A 22,775-nucleotide genomic window follows, 5' to 3' on the forward strand; every position below is an offset into this window, starting at 1 on the left:
GCAATAATGCAATACATTATACATATACTCATTGATTATGGCTTTTGGCCGAATCTTTTCGTCTTTTTCAATAAATAATAAGTACATTATATACCAGAGAATTTGTCTAAATATAGACATGATAATTTTGTAACTATACAAGATAAGACCTTAACTGAATGTTGCATTGCTAAACAATACTATACATCAAAATTATTTGGACTACTATACTTGCAAGAAATATATTTGCATTATGATTCATTTAAAATTATGGAATATGGATTGTCATTCTTAAATAAATGCCCCAGCCCTAAAGGAAATGAATCTGTGGCAGGTTAATGTCGAGTACAAAAAATATTTTAATAGAAAACCATGTGCATGACACCAATAGGAATCATGGGAACATACAACATTAGTTTATTTGACTAATTTCCTATTGATTTTCTCTAAATTTTGAAAATAATGGAATTGATCTTTAAAAATCATCCTTTTGAATTTTACCAATTTTAATAACGAACTTTCCATTTATTTTAATTTTATCCTTGTACCTTTTTTTTTGCAAAAGTTTAATCAAGTGTGAAATGAAACCTAAACCTTCTTTGGCATTTGATCACATACTAAAAAAAAACATAAACGTAGTTGAACACATGAACTGCATATTCTGGTTATATTCTTGCACTAAATTAACAGCTAATAAATAATTAATTTTATTTTTAAGTGTGTTAATTGCAAGCAATGTGTCTGGACGGTAGACCCATAACCATAATCTTTATAATGCATTTCATACTAGCTTGTGCACCGAAAATATGTAAATAAATAAGAAAAAGTGGGCATACCACATGCCTCCCCCAATCAATATATAACTACAAATTAAATTAGCAAAAAATAATACTTTTTGTTGGGATTCTTTTCATCGACGGAGTGGGTGATTCATGCACTTGCAAGTTGTGAGACAAAAATATTAATTATTAATATCTATTATATGAAACCCATTCTGTCTATTTACGTCAACAATACTTTATAATATTTTTTCACCTTCCCAAGAGATACAGGGTGTCCCATTTAAGTCGCACTTATGCTTTGTTTGCTAAGAATTAGGTCTGGAATTGTGGGATTTTTTTCCATTGCTAAGTGCCAATCTTATCATTTTCTATTTTTTATTAGTACATGTTACGGTATCTGCCTTTTTAATCCAAGTTTGCTTTGATTTTGGTATTTTTTTTCTTGATTAATGCAGTACGTGATTCTTGATATGGTTTATTATTAGACTCGAATCATACAACTGGGCTATATAGACCCTCGTCTCTTATTTAATCTGCTTTGGGAATATTTCTTAGATTTAAATTATAACACTTCACAAAAATTGCTATTTAGTGGCAGAAATATTCACCACTAAATTTTATATTTCTGACAGTAAACAAGTTAGTGGCAGCAAAATATTTACCAACAAAATACTGGCGGAAAAATTTCCGCCCCTTCAATTTACTGGCGATCACCCACAGAAAATAGTTCACCAGTGAAATTCTATCAGTATAAATTTTAAATAGTGGCGGATTTGGGGCGTCATTAATACCCGCGGGATAGTATCCACCACTATAAAGGTGCTAATTAATACCTACATACTTATAATTAAAATGATTAAAATTGAATGAGTTTTCTTTACTTCCCCAGAAAATTCGGAGTCATCTTGTACTTTTACAAAAGGAACTTATAAGCTTATAACATTGAATATTTTTCAATAGCTTCCAAAACGTGTTAAAAGTCTAGTAAAAATCTTATATGCTATTTTAGAGGGAGAAAAATAAGCTCCACATTCAGAATGTATACAAAAATATTTACTTTGATTAGTGATAACTGATCAGAAATTAAGAAGTAACATCTCACTCTTAAAATTGTTAACTCATTAATTTTCAGTTAGTACTTCCATTGTTGTTGCAAAACCGACAATTAATGAACTTTGACATTCAAAAAAACATTTAAATTATCTATGTTTCTTTTTGTATAGGCTAGTGATTGTTGGCCCATATAAGAATGTTTTGGGCCATTTGAATAAAGTATTAATGGCCCAATTTTATATGGGCCGTATCTGCCAATATATCATAAAATTGTATTACCCGCCAATTTCCCAAACCAGCCCTATCTGAAAATGTCGCCACCGTCTTCCGCCGCTACACCGTCGGTTGCCCCCGATGCCGCCGACTCTAGCTGCTGGCAGTTTGCATGGGAAGCTCAGTCTCACGCGTCTATACTCCGGCTACTCCTATTCAAAGCAAACACAAAGCCCTCAGCTCAGTGCAGAGACCTAAAACTCAGCTTTCACCCCCAAAAATCACTGCTTACGGTGTCGTTTCGGGGATGCGAAGGCCAAACAGAGACCTCGGTTAGGGTTCCGGTGCCGCGTGTCTTAATCGACCCGGAATCTCCGCTCAATTTCAGGGTTTTCGATGATCACATTGAGGTTAAGCTCGTTTTGTTACTTCCGGTCAATCACCCCCTTGTTTCTAACTTCGATTCAATCCTCAACGTCGAGGAAAACAATGATGAGCTTCTTACACTTTCTGTGGATTCTGGTAATTAAGAGATTTCCAATTTGTTATGTGATTTTTGTTTGGGGCTAAATACTACATTTTGTATAGCGTTTTCGCTTCGCATTTTATTAAAAAATTTCCTTTCTTTTTTTAATCGAAGTATGCTTCCAATTTATGATAGCCTAGGACTTGCTACATTTTGTTTCCAAATAATCGTGTCTGCTTTAAATTTCAGACTTAAGGAAGCTGTTTTGTATGGAGGAAGTGCATTTCTACTGCAGATATTGCTCTTCTAAGTTAACGAAGGGTCTCAGGTAGAGATTCGTTTAATTTCTTATGCTTATCCAGTTCTTCAATCGCTTTTTTTGTTGATTATGTCCTTGTAATTGGGTTTTGAAGTAATTTTGCATGACTTTGTGAGCTCTTTGCCCACGCGCCAAAAAAAGATTTATGTTTTATAAGCCAAAAGCTTAGTTTTGATGGATTAGGTTTATCGAATCTTTTTATCCACAATTTTGGAATGTGCTACTGCAGTTTCAATAATACATCTGTAGCTCCTTACCTCATGTGTGAATGGTAAATTATGTCTTGATGATGATGAAAGGTAATTTTGGCCCTGATTTGATGTGGTGGTCCACATGCTCTCTTGAGCCAAATGGCCAAGCCTAAAATGTATACACCTTAATATACCAAGGGTCGTGGAGACCCAGACCTTTGATATCATCTACCTAAAGGTGATACCGATATATAGTGACAATGAACTTGCATCTATGTTTATTCGAATATGTTGCAGATGTTTCAGGGAAATGCCTTCAGTTAACTGGAGAGAAGTTGCTGATAATTGGTTTGGAAACTGTTGCTGCACATTTGGAGGTGTAAGTGAGAAGCTGGTTGCAGAATATGCAAAATCATATACGTCTGTCCCAGGTCTGTGCCTTTTGAATTCAACATCTGTTGCTTTGAGCACAGATGATATTTTAGGGTGGAAGTTCCCTGATATGCAAAGCAGGCAAACTTTTGAGCCTGATGTGAATCCTCAAAGCCATGACTGTTTAGACACAGCTTCACTAAATGAGGTTTGCAAGAAAGTACCAGGAAATTGTTGCGGAAATAACAGTGCTGGGTTTCTGGGTATACAAAGCATCACAGAAGTCCAGTTCCCTGAAGATAAACTCTCAACAGATGAGGAAAATGAGACTCTGAAGAATGCAGTTGATAGTGATAGTTTAATATCCACCTTTTCTGCTTTACAGATTGAAGAAAACAAAAGATTAATGAATGAAGAAACTCAAAATTGTCATATTAGTTGTTGTACTTCACATATTTCAGAAACCTCTTCTAAGGTGCAAATGAATGGAGAAAGTGTTGAACTTCTTGAAAACCAGAAATTGTTTCTGGATGGTTATCTGGGGAATGGTTTCATGATTCGAACTTCTGAGCTTTCAAAAAATTTCCGCTGGAACAAATATTTATGCCCACAATGCTCCTGTTTGCTTGGAGCATATCCTTGTTTTGATGATAATCTACCGGTAGATGGTGGAATTCGCCTATTCAAATGCTATATTTCAACTTGCATGTCTTCCACTGGATCAGGCAATGCATTTGCGTGAGTTACTCAAACTGTAGTATTGAAACTAGTTGGTAATTACTTTAGCATCATGATGTTGAAATGTATGGTCTATGTGCAATAGGTAATTTTCTTCATGAAACCATATGCTTAAGACCTTAATGACAGGACAGATATGTAGTCGGATTTATCTCTTTGTTTTCTGTAACTGTTTCCTTTCTTTATTAAATAAAGGGCTTGAGACTATCCATGATCCTCTAATGTGTGTAATTTTCATCTTCTTATAGGAATTACTCCCTGGAGAGAATGTTTTCCAGTCAGTTGCTCGAAAATGCAGAAGATGAACTATCGTTCAGGACAATAGTTAGAGACATTGAAACAAAATTGCCTTTGTTGCAAATTGTTGTCCTGAATCCTAATTCATGGGGCTGTGCTGGAAGTTTGCACTCTGCAGAACTAACTGATAAGTTGGTTTTGCAGCCTGTAAGTAGAGTGCTGTTTACTGCCTCTGGTCATGGCATTGATTCAATGTAAGTTATTTCTCTTATGAATGTTTCTTTCTTTTGGGGTTGGAATAGGGTTTATGTTTGCACCTTCCATTTAAGTGGAATATTCTTACAACTGTACTCCTGGCTGATTTGAGTGAGATATGTGGATAGAATCTTTAAATGGTCAATTGTCAATCCTTGTAGAAAATACTCCCTCCGTCCTGCATGAAGCTAAATGTGGCATGAGTTTTTATGCATTGCTATTCTGTGAGTAAAGTAGAGAATAAAGTAGAGATGATGATGTACATACCAAAAAGAAAAATGAGTCACTTTAAATGAGGAGGAGGGAGTATTGTATTTTTTTGACTCTTTAGTTTACTTTTTGGTTGTAGGTTGAGTGGCTGATACTATAATGATATAACACTTACTCAACCTATTAATCCCTCTACAATTATGATAAGCCGAATGCCTAGCAAACAACGTGAAAACAGTCTGCAATGTGTTATTTTACTTGAATCTGAGTAAAGCGAAAATAGTCTGTACTTTTCCTGTCTGCTTTTTTCACTTAGGAATCTTTCTTCCATTGTTTTAGTGATTCTTATGACTTGTGTTACATTATGATAGCGAATTTCTATACCCTTCAGAGTATTTGTATATGTGTCTGAGAACAACTTATGAATTCTTTCTTGAAATTAGCAGAATCATCTGGAGATTATGCACTGTCTCGATGTGTTGACATAATCTACTGAATCTTGTCATACTTCATGAGCTGAATATGCATTTTAATTTCTTGAATATAACTCAGGACTTTGGACGAGTGGATGAGAAAGAATCAAGCGGATGAAATTTACATGTTCTCGTCTCAAATATGCGAACTAACACAAGTGTTGGAGCTTGCCAATGGCCTATCCCCACCATCATGTAGATCACTGCAGGGCTTGCTTCTATCATCCCTAGCGAGATAACAGGTCCCAACATATGGAATATAAGCTGGCAAATTTCAAGTTCAACTTTCCGGCCTATTTTATCGCTCACTTGTAGCATATATTTTGTGTTCACAATTGGTGAAACATATTCCTTTGAATTTGAACGTATGTTGCATTTGTGAAAATGGTAATACCTCTGTTCCGACTTGCGGACTTGCTAAGGGTCAATAACTCAATATGGAATCCAATGTTGCTCTGTGAGTGGGTTTAAAAATAGAAACCAAGAAAGCCATTGCTTCCATTTGTCCTGTGTGACAAGGTTGGTGTCCATCTTTGATTGCCGAGGATGACTTGCCTGACCCTCCATTATTAGGGGTTGATACAGACTAAACAGTAGAACTCAGCCCAAAAGACTAGCTTGTGAGAGTCATTTAGTTTATATATCTCACACCAGTTGCTCTCATAATCGATGTGCGACTTGAGTCCGTAACAATCGACCCTTCTTTAAGGGCCAACGTCCTTGTTCGTCACGACCACGTTGGTCATGGCGAGTTCGTTGCCCGATCACTACTTAGATCCGTTTGGGCTCTCAATGAAAGCACCAATTGATACAGATTAAACAAGAGAACTTAATTCAAAAGACTAAATTAGAAGAGAGAGAGAGTTTGTATACTCCACTCCAATTATTCTCATAAGAATTATGTGGTTTAGTCTTTTTGAACACCTGGCAGTCTCATTTGCTAATCTCTCTCTCTCAACTCAACCTTTGTAAGGATATTATGATATTTGCCGACGCCAAAAGTTGAAGGGTAGAAGTGGTGACACTTGGGGGAGGACCAGAGGTGTGCATTTAGTGGTTGATTCGTATGGCAATAATTGAAGGTCGGCGACAAATGTAAGTCTGTAAATCCATGTTTACCTCAAGATTGAATTGGATGATGCCAACTCACCCTTTTGTTTTATCCATCACTTTAAATTCACTCCATGCCGACACCAAAATCTGCTACCAGAAATACCTAATCGCTACTATCATTTTCACTAATGAATCACTAACGTTTTGCCGTTTATGTGAGGATATTTTAGTGATTATGCTGATTTTTAGTTGGAATTCACGCCCATGCATATTAAATAACTTCAACTGATTTTTAGTTAGAATTCACGGACAAATGTCCATATGCATAATTAATCACTTGATTGAAGCCGCAATTTCAATGGACTTAAGAGTGTCCACGATGGGGGAGCCGCGGCCCCCCATTGCAGAGAGCCGAGAGGTGGGGCGCAGGGCCGAGAGCCGAGGGCGAGCCGCCGCCGCGGCCTTCACGCGGCTGAGCCGTGTGAGCCGCGGCCCTCCACTGCAGCGGGCCACCATTCACGGCTGGGCCGCGGAATTTAATTTTATTTTTTTTTAAATTTCAAAAATTATTTATAAAATACTACATTTCTATTCCATTTTTCCAACTCCATTTTAATATAATACAACGAAGTTCTTGTTACATTTTGGTTTTAGGTTGTGAATTTTTTTATTTACAATCCAAATTATTTTATTTTAATTAAATTTATAAATATCATAAATTTAAAGTCTAATAAAATTTAATATAGTTAAATTAAAAATAACATTAAAAAAAGAAAACAAATTAATTTTTTTTTATAGAGGGCCACATTTGGTGGCCCTTGTTAATTTTGTTACTTTACCATTGCGGAGGGCCACATGAGAGCCACGAATGGTGGCCGGGCCACATTTGGTGGCCTTCAAGGGCCACCATTGTGGACACTCTAAATTACCGTTAATAGTTGTGAGATATTTTCATTGTATATGTTATCGGATACAAATGTGACATGGTGATACGTAGAATATCTCTACGAATATTCCCAAATCTCTCTTATTTAGTTTAGTATTGATTTAGCATATCTTTCCATATATTCTTAGTATCTTTATTTCTTATTCCCTAAGTCAGAGTAGTCTTATAAATAGGAGATATTGTATTCTTCTATTCCAATCAAGAAATAACATATTTTCCTAATTTTATCGTCTCATTAATTTTCCGCAAACACTAGTTTTGGAGCTGATCCCGGGGAAAGCCCGTGACGTCCGCTTTTATCCCTCCGTCGTCGACCGCTCGTCGTCGTCGGAATCTTGTTAAGGGAGTGCTCCCTTAACAATTGGTGCTTTCATTGATGAACTCATGTCAGATTGTCGCGGTCGAGTCGTCCTCCCTCGATCCGATTAAGGTGATGATCGAGCATATTCTGGCGCGTATGGCTCGGCTACAGACTCGCATGGACGAGTATGATCGCCGCCAATCCTCACGCCATACGCTGCGACCGGATCCGGAGCCACCGCACAACCGCGCACACTCACGCCCGCTGGAGGGTCCCTTGCCGTTCACACAGCCGTTTGCGGCTGTATCAGTCACTACGCCGCCGCCACCGGCGAACGCAGCCTTTTTGGGCCGGCCCGAGGGGTTTCGCCCTAACCCTAGTTGTGCGTCGGGCCTGTTTCGGGCTGGTTTCACACCGCAGCAGTTGTCGACGTGGGAGCTGCCGCCCACATCGCGCGAGAGGAACTCGACCTGGGAGTTGCCGCCGTCGACGCGGTCGCAGTAACTCCAGTCGTGGGGCAACCGGTTCCCCGATCACCAATCTCACAATGGGCATGAGGCGTGGGACCAGCTGGGTCAGCGTCAACCCGCGCCACCACCACCCACATACGAGCCTGATCCCTACCGCCAGCCGCATTTGGTGCCGCTAGAACAACTGGCCTATTTAGGCCTGAGTTCTTACGTGCAACAACAAGATTCGGCCACGGAATACCACTCATGGATCCACCAGCAGCTACCACAGCAGCCCGTGCTCGATCAACCGTCGCCACAGCAGCAATTAGAAAGTGGAAGCCAGAGCATACTTTCTGCGAATGAGACTTGTGTTTTGTTGAACGAGGACACAGATGAGTGTATTGCGGATGCAAAGGATGATCACTCAGATGTGAAAAATTTCTTCAAATACACTAAGGGTGAAGGAAAACAATTGTTCCGCGAGCTGGACAGAGAGAGCGAGTGGCAAGTTACACGGGATTTGCATGGTGGTGATGTTGCAGGAATGAATCATCGACCAACATTGCTCCCCGGTGATGCACGGGATGAGGAAGGGAGACGCTTCCCTATTCGGTGTGCGTTTGATCCAGGAGGGAATAGCTCGCCAAAGCTTTTGTTCGTGAAGCTCTTCATTGTGTCGTGGTTCCCACCTTGAGGACAAGGTGGATTTTAACCGAGGGGAGTTGATATGTAGAATATCTCTACGAATATTCCCAAATCTCTCTTATTTAGTTTAGTATTGATTTAGCATATCTTTCCATATATTCTTAGTATCTGTATTTCTTATTCCCTAAGTCAGAGTAGTCTTATAAATAGGAGATATTGTATTCTTCTATTCCAATCAAGAAATAACATATTTTCCTAATTTTATCGTCTCATTAATTTTCCGCAAACACTAGTTTTGGAGCTGATCCCGGGGAAAGCCTGTGACGTCCGCTTTTATCCCTCCGTCGTCGACCGCTCGTCGTCGTCGGAATCTTGTTAAGGGAGTGCTCCCTTAACACATGGGTACTAGAAGGATGAGAGAGAAAGACAAAGTAATTTGAGCACAAGTGTAGAACCTAAAAATATATAGGGATATTAGTCCCTAATATTTTGAAACTTTTAAAAAGTTAAGTTTTTCTCACAAATTTTTAATATGACAAAATAATATTACGAATAGAGGTGTCCACGGTTCCGAAACCGGCGATTACGGTTCGGAACCGCCAGTTCTGGCTTTGGAAATTACCGAACCGGAACAGAACAACCGGTTATGGTTACGGTTCCAAAACTGCCGGTTTTGGATTCGGTTCTGAACGGGCGGTTTTTTTAGGTTTTTCACGGTTCCAAACCGCCAGTTTTTGCGGTTCCGGCATGGTTTTGGTTCGAAATTTTTTGAACCTGAACCTAACCACGGTTCAAAAATCGACAGTTTCGGTTCGGATAAATTCTCAAGGTTTCGGATCGGTATCGTAACCGGCGGTTACGGTTTCGGTTTTAATCGTCGGTTGGATAAACCTTGTCAGGTCAAATTATGAACTTTACCTGAGTTTGTTATTTCCCACCAGCGAAAAAAATCCGGCTATATTAATGGATTGAAGAACAATTTTAGAGGGTGTGCTTCAGGAAAAATATCCTCAAAGACTGAAGAACTTGTAGCTCTCAAAGTTGTTATCGAGAAATTACGAAAAAAAAAGTCTGTATCATAATATTAAATTATTAATTGCCAAAAAAATTTCGCCGGTAAAAAATAATTAACTCAAATAAAATTTGTGATATCATTTGTCAACTTAATAAAATTTGTGATATCATTTGTCAAGTTGAAAGTTGATGGGAAAATTCTAACTTTTTTAAAATTCTGTGATATTAGGGCCACACCCACAAATATATACTGTATGATGGTTGTCGTTAAAAACTGCATTAATGTCCAAAAAATGTGTAGCTATTTTTTTTTTTAAAAAAAGGAGTATCATTTGTGCGTGCTTATCCATAGCTGCAGTTACATAAAAACACTATTATGTGTCATGATAAGCTTTTGTATAAAGTTGATGAATAAATAATTGTGTAGTAAATTTTTGTTAAAGTTGAATCTCTGATGTAGTGTAGCTAGTAGGAGTATTAAATAGTAGAAAATGAAGGTGTTAGGATGTTTTTAAGAAGTCTATCTCTATCCAACTGTAGCCACGTACACGTGTCTCTCAATTACAAGCAACACGTCACTCTCTTGGGCTTCTTGGAATACCAGCGTCCTCTATATATAGTGAGTAGAAACCTCATTCTATCATCACCTCACACTTGACACATACATAAAGTTACAAACAATACACTTAAAAGTCTTCCAATAAATTAAGTTTGAATATAAATGGCGCAATACGGCAGGCAGGGCGACGAGTACGGCCGCCAGACCGACGAGTATGGCAACCATGTCCAACGCCCTGGCGGCGGAGGAACTGACTCCTACGGCTCTACCGGCGGCATGGACCAGGCCGGTCAGTACGGCTCCGGTGGCATGAATCATGGGACTCTCGGTGGAGAATATGGTACTCAGGGTGGAGGGATGGGCACCGGCACTGGAGGAGGGTATGGTACTCACGGTGGAGGGATCGGCACCGGAACTGGCACTGGCGGAGGAGAGTATGGTACTCATGGCGGCGGCGCAGGGCTTGATACTGGAATGGGGACGGGCGGTGGCCAGCACCGGCGCTCGGGAAGCTCCAGCAGCTCGGTATGATTCTTTTAATATCCTGAAATTGTAGGGGCGAGCGATAGAAATTCATGGCTTTCATCCTAAAATTAAATTAGTGGTACTGCGGGGAGAGGTACAGCCGTCTCTCACTCCCTATTAATATTTTATTAAAAAATTTAATATTTACTATACTTTATAATAAAAATAATAGCATGTGTGAGAGCATCTTCTGCTGTCCTTCTCTCCACATCAAGAGATCAAAATTTTAGGAGGGGAGGCTCCTAAAATTTTTATATAGTGACTTTAATTCTCTATCATTAATGATATGGGATAGCTATGTTATATAGTTGAATTGGCAAGAGTGATAGTGATTGTGATGGTGGGTGTATAACATTAACGTTAAGTGCAGGAGGATGATGGGGAAGGAGGCAGGAGGAAGAAGGGGGGGCTGAAGGAGAAGCTTTTCGGGGGGAAGACGGAGGAGGGGCAGGAGCAGGAGCAGGAGCAGAGCTATGGCGGTGGGGTGAATGAAGAGAAGGGAATGATGGATAAGATCAAGGAAAAGCTGCCTGGCCACCATTGAATATATATACAGATGCATATACATATCCTACAGCAGCTTCACTTGTATAAATAATAACGACAATAAGCCGCCTGCTAGCTCCTCAAACTTGTTTGAGGGAGCTAGCTTGGCCTTGTGTTGTGTCTCTACTTCTGTACCTGTATTTGTATTTGTATTTGGACATCTCTTCTTTTAAGTCTACATAAATACTACTCCTCACTTTTCGTGCTGTTTATATCATCCCAATTCCATTTTTTACCTTTATGCATATTCTTTTGACACAACTTCCTACCTTAATACTCGAGCATGATTCACTAACCGGGCAAATCTATTATTGACACAATATAATTATGATAATGACACAAATTTGATTTACAATTAAAATCTTAGTTTTAAATTAACACGATTTACATATGTTGAAATATCGATTTTTATTCAACTTGATTATCCTTCCTATGATATACAATCCTTTATATAGGAGGTGAATTATACAAATTTGGTAAAGATTTACCCTAATGCTAATTGCCAATTACACGGTAAATATCAATCAATCACAAATCTCATATGATTTCCTTCCTTGTGATTTGATCCTCTTTTATTTCTTTCCAACACCCCCCCTCAAGTTAAGTAGGGGATCGTCCATACTTAACTTGCCCAATACTTCATGGAAGCTTCTTGAGTCCACAGCCTTGGTGAGGATATCTGCTAGTTGATCTTCGAATCTGAAAAATGATAGTTCCACAATTCTTGCCTCTATGTTATCCTTGATGAAATGTCGATCTACTTAAACATGTTTTGTCCGATCATGTTGCACTGGGTTCTCTGATATGCTGATGGCTGCCTTATTGTCACAGAACAATCTGCAAGGACTAGAGGGCATTAATTCTAACTCAGTCATTAGTCTTTTTAGCCATAAGATCTCGGTCAACCCACTTTTGATTCCTCGAAACTCAGCCTCCGCGCTTGACAAAGCTACCACCTTTTGTTTCTTACTTCGCCAGGTGACTAAATTGCCTCCCACAAAGGTGAAGTATCCTGCAGTTGACTTTCGATCATTCGGATTTCCTGCCCAATCAGCATCTGTGTATTCGTATATATCCATATGTCCATGCTTTTTGAACATCACTCCATGTCCTGGTGTTCCCATCAGATATCGGACAATCCGTAGAGCTGCTTCCCAATGGGCAGCCTGTGGTTGGTGCATAAACTGGCTAACTACTCCAACGGCATAGGCTATGTCAGGCCTAGTATGAGATAAGTAGATCAACTTTCCAACCAAACGTTGATACCTCGTACGATGGGTAGGTTCAGCTCCTTCTACTATCCGCAAACCGTGGTTCTGGACCATAGGCGTATCTGCTGGCTTGCAGTCCAGCATTCCAGTTTCTGCTAACAAATCGAGAACATACTTCCTTTGGTTGATGAAGATTCCTTGTCGAGATCTTAGCACTTCTATTCCCAGAAAGTACTTCAGTAGTCCAAGGTCCTTCATTTCAAATTCTGAAAATAGATTCTGTCTCAGCTTCTCGATTTCCTCCTTGTCATCGCCAGTAAGAATCATATCATCTACATAGATGATAAGGCAGGTGATCTTTCCTTCCCTTTTCTTCAGAAACAAGGTGTGGTCGGAATTGCTTTGATTGTACCCATACTTCTTCATTACTTCTGTAAATCTTCCAAACCAAGCTTGAGGCGACTGCTTTAATCCGTACAAAGTTTTCTTTAGCCTGCATATTTTCCCTCCTTCAAAGTCTTCTGAGAATCCTGGTGGGGCCTCCATATAAATCGGCTTTGGGAGTTCACCATGTAGAAAGGCATTGGTGACATCAAACTGGTGTAGCGGCCATTCTTTATTGGCTGCAATGGAGAAGAGAACCCTGATCGTATTTATCTTGGCAACTGGAGAAAAAGTCTCGGCATAATCAACTCCATACGTCTGAGTGTACCCTTTCGCTACCAGCCTTGCCTTATATCGCTCGACCGACCCGTCTGGCCTCCTCTTTATGGTGAATACCCATCTGCATCCCACAGCTCGTACCCCCTCTGGTTTGTCACACACTTCCCATGTCTCGCTCTTCATTAGTGCTTTCATTTCCACCACCATTGCCTTCCTCCAATGGTCTATTTTCATGGCCTCCTCTGCATTTTGAGGAATTTCTTCTTCTTCATATAGTGTTGTAGTGAATGCCTTAGCCATTTCTGTGAGATTGGCTTTCGCAAGATTCGCCACTGAGTATCTGCTTTTCGCCCCTATCTTCTCTGGACTGTACCTCTTCGGAGGGATTCCCCGGGTGCTGCGCGGAGGAAGAATGTATCGTCCAGTATCCCCATCAATAGCGGTGACCTCATCTGTCTCAAGGTTGTCAGGTATAATTGTACTTTCAGAGTCGGGTTCGGGATTTACCTCGGATATCACTAAAGGAGAATTGGACTGAGGCGTGGTTGGCTGAGGAGGATCTACCATGGATGTGACCTGCTCGGCGGTGACGCTAGCTTGTTCTGTTAGTTCCGCCTATGAGTTACTTGATTGAGGCACCAACCAACTTGGGGGTCCACTTACATCCCTTAGGCTATTATTACTCTCCCCCTGACCCCGAAGTTGGGTGTGATAGAAATATTCACATTCAAGAAAATTACAATTCATAGTGGTGATTATTTTTCTAGATGACGGATCATAACATCTATAACTCTTTTGATTAATCTCGTATCCAAGAAAAACACATTTCACGGCACATGCCGAAAACTTTGTTCGCTCATGTTTTGGTATATGAACATAGACAGAGCATCCAAAAATTTTGAGCGGAAGGGTAAGCGGTTCGGGGATTTTTGTCAATCTGGAAAGAATTTGAATAGGTGTTTTCATGTCAAGTATTTTTGTAGGAAGACGATTTACAAGATATACTGAGGTAGCTACCGCTTCGGGCCAAAGGAATTTTGGAACATTTGAGTCAAAAAACAGGGCTCGAGTTATTTCAAGAAGAATTCTGTTTTTTCTTTCTGCCACCCCATTTTGTTCCGGTGTATAAGGACAAGTGGTTTGGTGAACTAACCCATTTTTCTTAAAAAAGTCTTCCATGTCTTTATTGACAAATTCCCTACCATTGTCTGACCTAAGAACCGAGATAGTTTTGTGAAATTGTGTCTGAATCATTTTTAAAAAGATGGAAAATTTTTCAAAAACTTCAGATTTATTTCGCAAAAAATATACCCAGGTCATTCTAGTGCAGTCATCGACAAAGAGAAGGAAATATCTAAAACCATGATCACCAGTAACAGGCGGAGGGCCCCACACATCAGCATGAACAATAGAAAAAATATCTTTAACACGCGTATTACTGGATTTAAAAGATTGTCTATGATTTTTAGCCAAAACACATGACTCACAAGAAATGTCTTTAAGATGCGAAAATTTTGGAAAAAGCAATTTAAAATAACCCGGTGAGGGATGACCCATTCTCCGGTGCCACAACCAAGCTTCTCTTTCAGCAGATCCGTGAGCAAGCATTGCGGCGCCACCTTGGTGAGCTATCTCATCCACATAGTAGAGGTCTTGACGCTCAGTGCCACGCCCAATTATCCTCCTCGTCCTGATATCCTGTAAAACACAGAAATTCGGGTGCATCAATAGAGTACAATTTAACTCCTTGGTCACATGGCTAATAGACATTAATTTGTGAGACAGTTTAGGCACATAAAGGCAATTATTGAGTTTCAGGCTTGGAGATATCTCAATAGTTCCACTCCCACTTACAGACGTCAATTCCTCATCCGCAGTCTGAATTTGACTTTTGGTTGCCCCATTAAATACAGAAAAATCATTTTTATCATAGGTCATAGTGTCCGTAGCCCCACAGTCAAATATCCAGTCACTCGTAGTTCTACCCTGTAATTTTCTCGCCATGCACACAATATGGGTATTTTTAAGAGGTGCAAAATAATTTGGGGTAATAAACGAGATTTCTGAAGTTGTGGGGTTATTTTTAGTATTTCGAGTATTTATGGGGTTCAATTGCACATTATTCTCAGCATGGGGTATGGAATGGGGTTTACTGAAATTGGGGGACTTATGTGCAAAAACTAAATCATGATGGGGTATGGAATGGGGATTTCTAAAGTTGGAGAACTTATGTGCAAATATTAAATCAGGGTTAGGGTTAAACACCCCTAACCCTTTACCTCCAACAGATCCGCCGCTCTGTCTGTAATCGGCGACTGCCGCTTCTCCAATCGCGCCGCCTCTATTCTCCTGTCTTCCGTGAGTGTTGGCGGCCTCTTGGTTGCCCGCTCCGGTCGCCGGAAACAGACCCTCTCCATTTTCGGTTACCCCGATTGCTAGCTTCGCCTTGGCCCTTTGATTTTCGTCCCACCATTCTGGGAAGCCGACGAGCAAGAAGCATGATTCCTTGGTATGCTTGTTTTTCCCACAGTGTGAGCACCACAATTTTGATTTGTCCGGTTTGAACGGTCGGCGATTTTGAGTTGTTGGTGCTCCGATTCGATGCGGTGGCTGCTGTCCACCCCGCTGCTGGTTGCGGGCCGCGAATCTGAGCCCAATCCCGCTCGATGATGATGCGTCGTTGGTTGCGGCCTCGGCTGAGGGCCACGTTTTATCCTTGATTACTTCACGCTTCAACTGATCATATCTTGGGTTTAGGCCGGTTAAGATTTTGAATAACCGACGTGTTTCAACGTACTTCCGGAACTGCCCGATCCCTTTGTCACAGCACGTTACGGGCTGTTCTTGGCACCTATCTACGTCAATCCAAGTTCCATGTAAGTGACGCCAATAAGTTTCAAGATTTTGCTCACCTTGCTTGATACGTTCTGCTTTTTCTTCTAGGTCGAAGAGCAAAAAAGGGTCGGTTGTGCTCTCAAAAGTCACGGCCAAGCTCTTCCATAGTGCTTCGGCCGTTTGATGGTGTGCAAAATCGATGACGATGTCTGTCTCGATGTTGTCCAAAATCCACGAGAAGACAATCAAATATGTCTCCTCCCACTCCATGTAATCGGCCGCCCCTGGTTTGGGTGGTGGCGGGTTGCCGTTGATGTGTCGGAGTACCCTCCTACTCCCAATCTGGATTTTCATTAGCCGTGCCCACAACGAATAGTTCGTTCCATTGAGCTTAACGGCGACGGTAACATTCTTGCTCATTTTTGGTTTGTGGTCGTCTGATAGTTTGGTTTTGGCTTCGTTGGCCATGGCTTGATTTTGCCTTAGGTCGAGAAATGGTATGGGGCTATGATGAGTATTTTCTGAGCCTAATTGGCTCTGATGCCATGTTGAAATATCGATTTTTATTCAACTTGATTATCCTTCCTATGATATACAATTATATAGGAGGTGAATTATACAAATTTGGTAAAGATTTACCCTAATGCTAATTGCCAATTACACGGTAAATATCAATCAATCACAAATATCCTATGATTTCCTTCCTTGTGATTTGATCCTCTTTTATTTCTTTCCAACAACATATTACAATTATTTACATGAACCTTAATAATAAAACTAATGTATATATTTTAAATAATTAAAACAAATTTTTAGTTTATACCTTATCTGACTCGATCTAACCCAACTCGAACTCAATCTAAATTATTGGAACTTTTCATGTCGATCCAATAAAGATATGGACGTAATGAAACTTAACCTTAAACTTATTAATTTTATGCAGTGTTCGTATTGTATCAAAAATTATCAGTTCTATATCTAAGTTGAAATTTATTCGTTTTGTTGGAAATTAGGAAGTGGCCATCCATTTATTTTTAATTCAAAATCGGTATATTTTCTCTATGTTGATTATCTTGTCAAAAACATGTCACATTCAAATTCAATGAATTAATTATGTATCGGTTACGAATTAATTATAATGATTGTTTCATTGACTATTATAATCCTGCACAATGTGGTGGAACCGCATGCCATCCTTATATATTACTCCATTTGTTCCATAATAGAGTCATTTTATCATTTTGAGCATTACAATAGTGGTAGAGTCATTCCATTTGTTTTAGTAAAAAAGTAACATATTTTCTCACTCTTACTTTTTTCTCTCTCTTAGTTTATTCTCTCTACTTTTTCTTCTCTTCTAGTTTATTACTACCTCCATCCCGCATTAACTATTACATTTACTTTTCAGCGCTTGTTTCGTAAAAATGATAATAAATAACTAAAACGGAAAAATAGTAAAGTAAGAAAGAGAATATTGTAAAGAATACTCTTCAGTCTTTTCTATTTATTCTCTTTTTATTTTACTATTTCTCAACTTTAAATATTTATTATCATTTTTATAAAATGTGTGCAGAAAAACAAATATGACAGTTAATGCAAGACATGGGTAATATTTTTTTTATTTAATACATTACAAAACCTTTTATTTTAGCCAAATTGGAATAAAACAAAAAAAATTGATAACAAAAGATCGATAAGAAAATAGAGAACACAAAAAATTCTATAATAATAAAAAGAAATAAAGTCTCAAAAAACCTACAAATACCATTCGCAATTTGCAAAGGAAAAGAATAACCAAAAAAACAACAAATAAAACTAACCCTCGTGTCCCTCCTTTCCAAATGGTTCATATATGGAATGAAGACTAGCTAGAACTCTATCTCAATCATATTATTTTATGATTTTTATCTTAAAGAATGAATATTAAATTATTTTTCTGTTCCTTAAATTTTGTCACATTTTTCATTTCCGTTAGTACCATAAAATTTGTCACATTTCACATTTTACTATTTTTGGTAGTGAACTGCATATTCCACTAACTTATTTCAACTCACATTTTATTACTCCCTTGGTCCCTGAAAGTTTGTCCCATTTTTCCATTTCCGTCCGTCCCAAAAAATTTGTCACATTTCTCTTTTTACCATTTTTTGTAGTGGACCTCATATTCCAATAACCCATTCCTACTCACATTTTATTATAAAACTAATATATAAAAATAGGATCCACATACCACTAACTTTTTCAACTCATTTTTCATTACATTTTTTAAAACACGTGCCGGGTCAAAGTGGGACAATATTTGGAGGACGCTGGGAGTATGAAACTAATACTCTTCACTAATTTTTTGACTTTTTCAACTCACTTTTCATTGCATTTATTAAAATCATGTCCACTCAAAGTGTGACAAAATTTAAGGGATATTAATAATGATCATCGTGAGTGGTGATAATCAACAGATAAATTAAACTAAATTAAATCAAAGGCATCGGATTAAACAAATTATTAATGAAAGCACAAACGAGTTATTTTGATCTGGACTTTACTTTACGAAATAAATATACATATATAGAGAGTATAAGAGTTTTCTTTCGGCGTGCGTAATGGAAGGTGACAACTTTTATAATTAAATTAGTTTTCCCCTTTTTTCCTACAAATAAAAAAAGAGAAATAATGTTTTGACATTATGGCATTGGCATAATGGGGTTTAAATGGTAATTTTAATTTACATTTAATTTAATGTTAAGTTTAGATTTTGTAAATATACTTTCCTACCCTTACATTACCGTTACATTCATTTCAATTAACGCTAGTTGGATTTGCTTAAATGAATGTCTAACATCTAATTCTATTTCATCATTTTTTATTTTTTATCCACTGTTTTCTTCTTATTCAATTATTCCATCAACAAATTTTGTTTTCTCTTAATTTTTCTATAACAATGAAAAACTCACTATATTATTTTATTATACAATGCAAATTTCAATTGCAAAAATGTTTAATTTTTTCTTATTTATTTCGTATACTAAGACAATGATTTCATTGTTACAATATTGATAAAATGTTTAGAGAATTTAACCAAAAAATAGGCTGAATAGCACAAAAGATAAGGAAAACCTAAAAGTTAGTGTAATATGATTAAATAAAAATTTATTTGAAAATATATCGTGCTATATCAATCTATCAAATTAATTTACAATTAAGTATAATAACTTTTTTATATAGTGTGTTATTAATAGTGAGAATTAATTTATTAATTAAGATAATATTAATAGCTTTTATTCACAAGATTTATAAATTTTATTAAGAACAATCCTTTTTAATTTCATATTTTTTAAATATCATATGAGTTTTTTCTCATAAATTAAATACTAGCATGTACAAAAATACTTTAGAGTGAACTGCACCAAATGATCATAACTTTTACACTTGTTGCACCAGTGACTCATAACAAAAAAATAGCACCAAAGGGGCCTAATAAAATATATAATCACAAACGGTGTTTTTTCGGACGATAACACCCTCAGGCCCTTAAAGGGCATTATCGTCAAATTAACACTCCATGCTGACACCGCCCTGCCATGAAGCCTGCTTGATTCTCTATATCTCTGACATGTTTCTTTCTCTCTCTAAAATTTATTCATATAAATAATATAATACCCCTTTACTTTTTCAATTCAAGGCTTAAACATAAACCCGCGTCCCTCCCTTTAAAACTCTCGATATTCCACGTAGGCAGCTCACATCAACGTCCATAAATCTGCCACATGGCTTACGGGGATCGACATCCTCAACGTGAGCTCTACCTTTTTCACCCAATCCATTTACTTTATTTTTAATATTATTATTTTTTTAGATGTATCATTCAATATTGTAATCGAAATTTAGAAAAAAATATCTATATTTAGTTATTAGTATAAATTATAATAACGATTTTGTTGAACAATTATGAAAATGTCCAAGATATATTGTTGGACGTGCTAAATCTTATTACTGACAATCTATTATTTATTTGATATTAGAAAGATATTGCATTTGCGTATTGTTATTATTGCATTCAATATTTATTTTGTATTCTTTGATATTATGTATGGATTTACTTGCCTTTTTTCCATGTTCCTATATCGTGAAATACATTTTTCAAAATCAAAATCATAGTATATATTTTCAAATATTGCAATATTCAACTAATGATATGTTCTTATATTCTTTCTTTATATTGAGTGTGATATGTATGATTAAATAATGCTACTCTTGTAGAATGTAATTTTTTTTTACAAAAATGAATTCAATATAAACAAAACAATGAGGAATTAACCAACGCAATTCGACCATTACAAAAGGCATCCTTTTAAATACATGAGGCAATTCAGAAAAAAATGAATTTTAGTACTAGTATAATTTAATATTCCATTTTCAAATACTAGTATAGAATTAATTAAAATTAACCAAACTTCGTGCTTCAAATACTCCATATTCAACTGTTGTGTTTGGCATCTGAGAAAATACGAAACTGGATAAATGGTTATTATTTTTGTCTGATTTCATTTAATAACATTGTTCATAATTTCTTGGTTTGATCAATATGGATGAACCTTTGTTTGATTTGAGTGAAATGAAATGAATAGAAAGAGATAAATATTCACAAAAACTCATCATGGAAATCTGCACCAAATATAATGATTTGACACAACTCTGCAAGTGTGCAGAGTAGGTTTGCAGGTTTCATGATGATCAGACGAAAATGCCCTTCAACCCATTTGGGCAATTTTGACCAAAAAATGGCTAAAAGTACCTCGTTTGTGATTGTATATTTTGTTAGGCCATTCTGGTGCTATTTTTTTCTATTTGGGTCACTGGTGCAACAAGTGCAAAAGTTATGGTCATTTGGTGCAGTTCACTCGATACTTTAACCAAAACTACAAATATTTTAATTAAAACTTTAAGTACTTTGATTAAAACTATGAATACATTAAATATGAGCCTAATAAGCATGTTTTAATTTAATTATCATAGTCTAAGATATATCTTTCCAAAATAATATAAGGGGTTATATTAGTCCATATTTAAATTAAATTATGACAAAATGACATAGCGGCATTATGGCACAGAGGCATTATGTCTCTTAATCACTTTATGATTAAAAAAATTATGATTAAAAATTGGGTAGTGATGTAGAGACATAATGTCTCCATGCCACAATACTCCTATGGCATTTTGACATAGATATATTTTTTAATATGACTAGTTTACCCAATATCATATTAAATGATACAAATCTAATTAAGGAATATTAAATCAAATTAATTATCTTTATCTAAATGCATATTTATTGATTTGTTAGAGATAAACTACAATCATGCTCGAAACTTTTTATAAATTTACATATCAAATTTTTTATGTTAATTTTATACTCCTATATTATTTACTTAAAAATCATTAATTTAGATTACAAATTAGTTACTATATATAGATATAGTACTTTAATTAACAAAATACATACTAAATTATTATTTAATAATAAAATAATTTGATAGCTGCATATATTATTATTTTTTCAAATAAATTTTTATCTAATCAGTTGATAATTTAATTATGAGTTATTTTCTTTTTTTATGTTATACTTTCATAGCCGGTTTTATTATTATTTTTGTTAAATTTCTTACTCAAATTTGAATTGTATGATTAGATATTATGATGAATCATTTGTTTGCGTTATCTTTTGTATTTTTGTATTAATTTTCTTAGCTTTTTATCACATGTAATATTTTTTTTATATTTTGATTGACAACTAGACTTCGACTCTATAAAATTATGCTTAGAAAATTAACTTTATAACGTTTCAAAAATAAAATATTATTGTATTTTTAATACGAAAATAATTGGATGAATCAACTTTTCTTATTTTTAGATTATTCGTACACCAACTAATTATATTAAGAATTAAGAAAATGAAGAATCGTAAGCTCCATTAATAATATATTTTTTTAGTTAGTAATTTTAATATAAGAAAATGAGAAGATTTTAAATATATAGCTTTAAAATGTTAAATATAGGAGTAGTAGTTAAGAACATGTGATTAATTTTTTTTATTGAGTTGTAATTCTAGAAATAATAGTAAAAATGGAATGTAAAGAATTAATATTAAAATTATAAAAATTTTAAAATCAAAATTACATTCAATTAATGTTAAAATCAAAACTGCATCTCAAATAATTTTTAAAATCAAAATTGCATACTCCAAATTTGTTACTACATGATATAGTAAAAGTTCAATATTTAATAAAGAAAAGTAAATATTAATTATGGTCAATACTAGCATTAACAACGATGTAAAAAAATAATAATTTAAATATATTTATATTTTGAAACATAATTTAATTTTTATTGAAACAGTAAATTTAGTTAATAACTCTATATTTTACAAAATAAAATCAAAACTATTAAAAATATATCTTTAAAATATAACTAATAGATAAGTTAGGAACATATAATTTTTTTATATATCTAAGTTAGACAATAACGTTCCAAATTTAAGAATTTAAAGAATTAAAAATTTGAAAGTAAAGAATTAAAATAAAAATGTGAAATTCTTAAATCAAAATCGTAAACTTAATTAGTATTAATACATCAAATTTTAATTTGTTTTGTGATACGGTGAATTGAGCTACGCCGTCTAATATTTTAATAAGTAAAAGAGATTTTTTTAATGTATAGCTTTATAATAGTACATAGTATTA

General features: G+C 36.1%; 2 protein-coding genes across 2 annotated transcripts; both read left to right on the forward strand.

Moving 5' to 3' along the window:
* The first annotated feature begins 1,810 nt into the window (after positions 1-1,810).
* Positions 1,811-5,703, forward strand: LOC121772464. The gene is made up of 5 exons (XM_042169579.1): positions 1,811-2,549; positions 2,743-2,821; positions 3,301-4,113; positions 4,362-4,604; positions 5,368-5,703. The coding sequence occupies exons 1-5, from the start codon at positions 2,126-2,128 to the stop codon at positions 5,525-5,527; spliced, it is 1,719 nt and encodes a 572-aa protein (XP_042025513.1). The 5' UTR covers positions 1,811-2,125; the 3' UTR covers positions 5,528-5,703.
* Positions 5,704-10,333: 4,630 nt separating this feature from the next.
* Positions 10,334-11,546, forward strand: LOC121772614 (dehydrin Rab18-like). Its single transcript, XM_042169786.1, has 2 exons — positions 10,334-10,783; positions 11,154-11,546. Exons 1-2 carry the CDS (start codon positions 10,421-10,423, stop codon positions 11,325-11,327), a joined length of 537 nt encoding a protein of 178 aa, XP_042025720.1. The 5' UTR covers positions 10,334-10,420; the 3' UTR covers positions 11,328-11,546.
* The last annotated feature ends 11,229 nt before the right edge of the window (positions 11,547-22,775 follow it).

Source organism: Salvia splendens, chromosome 16, assembly GCF_004379255.2.
Source record: "Salvia splendens isolate huo1 chromosome 16, SspV2, whole genome shotgun sequence".
Classification (NCBI taxonomy): Eukaryota; Viridiplantae; Streptophyta; class Magnoliopsida; order Lamiales; family Lamiaceae; genus Salvia; species Salvia splendens.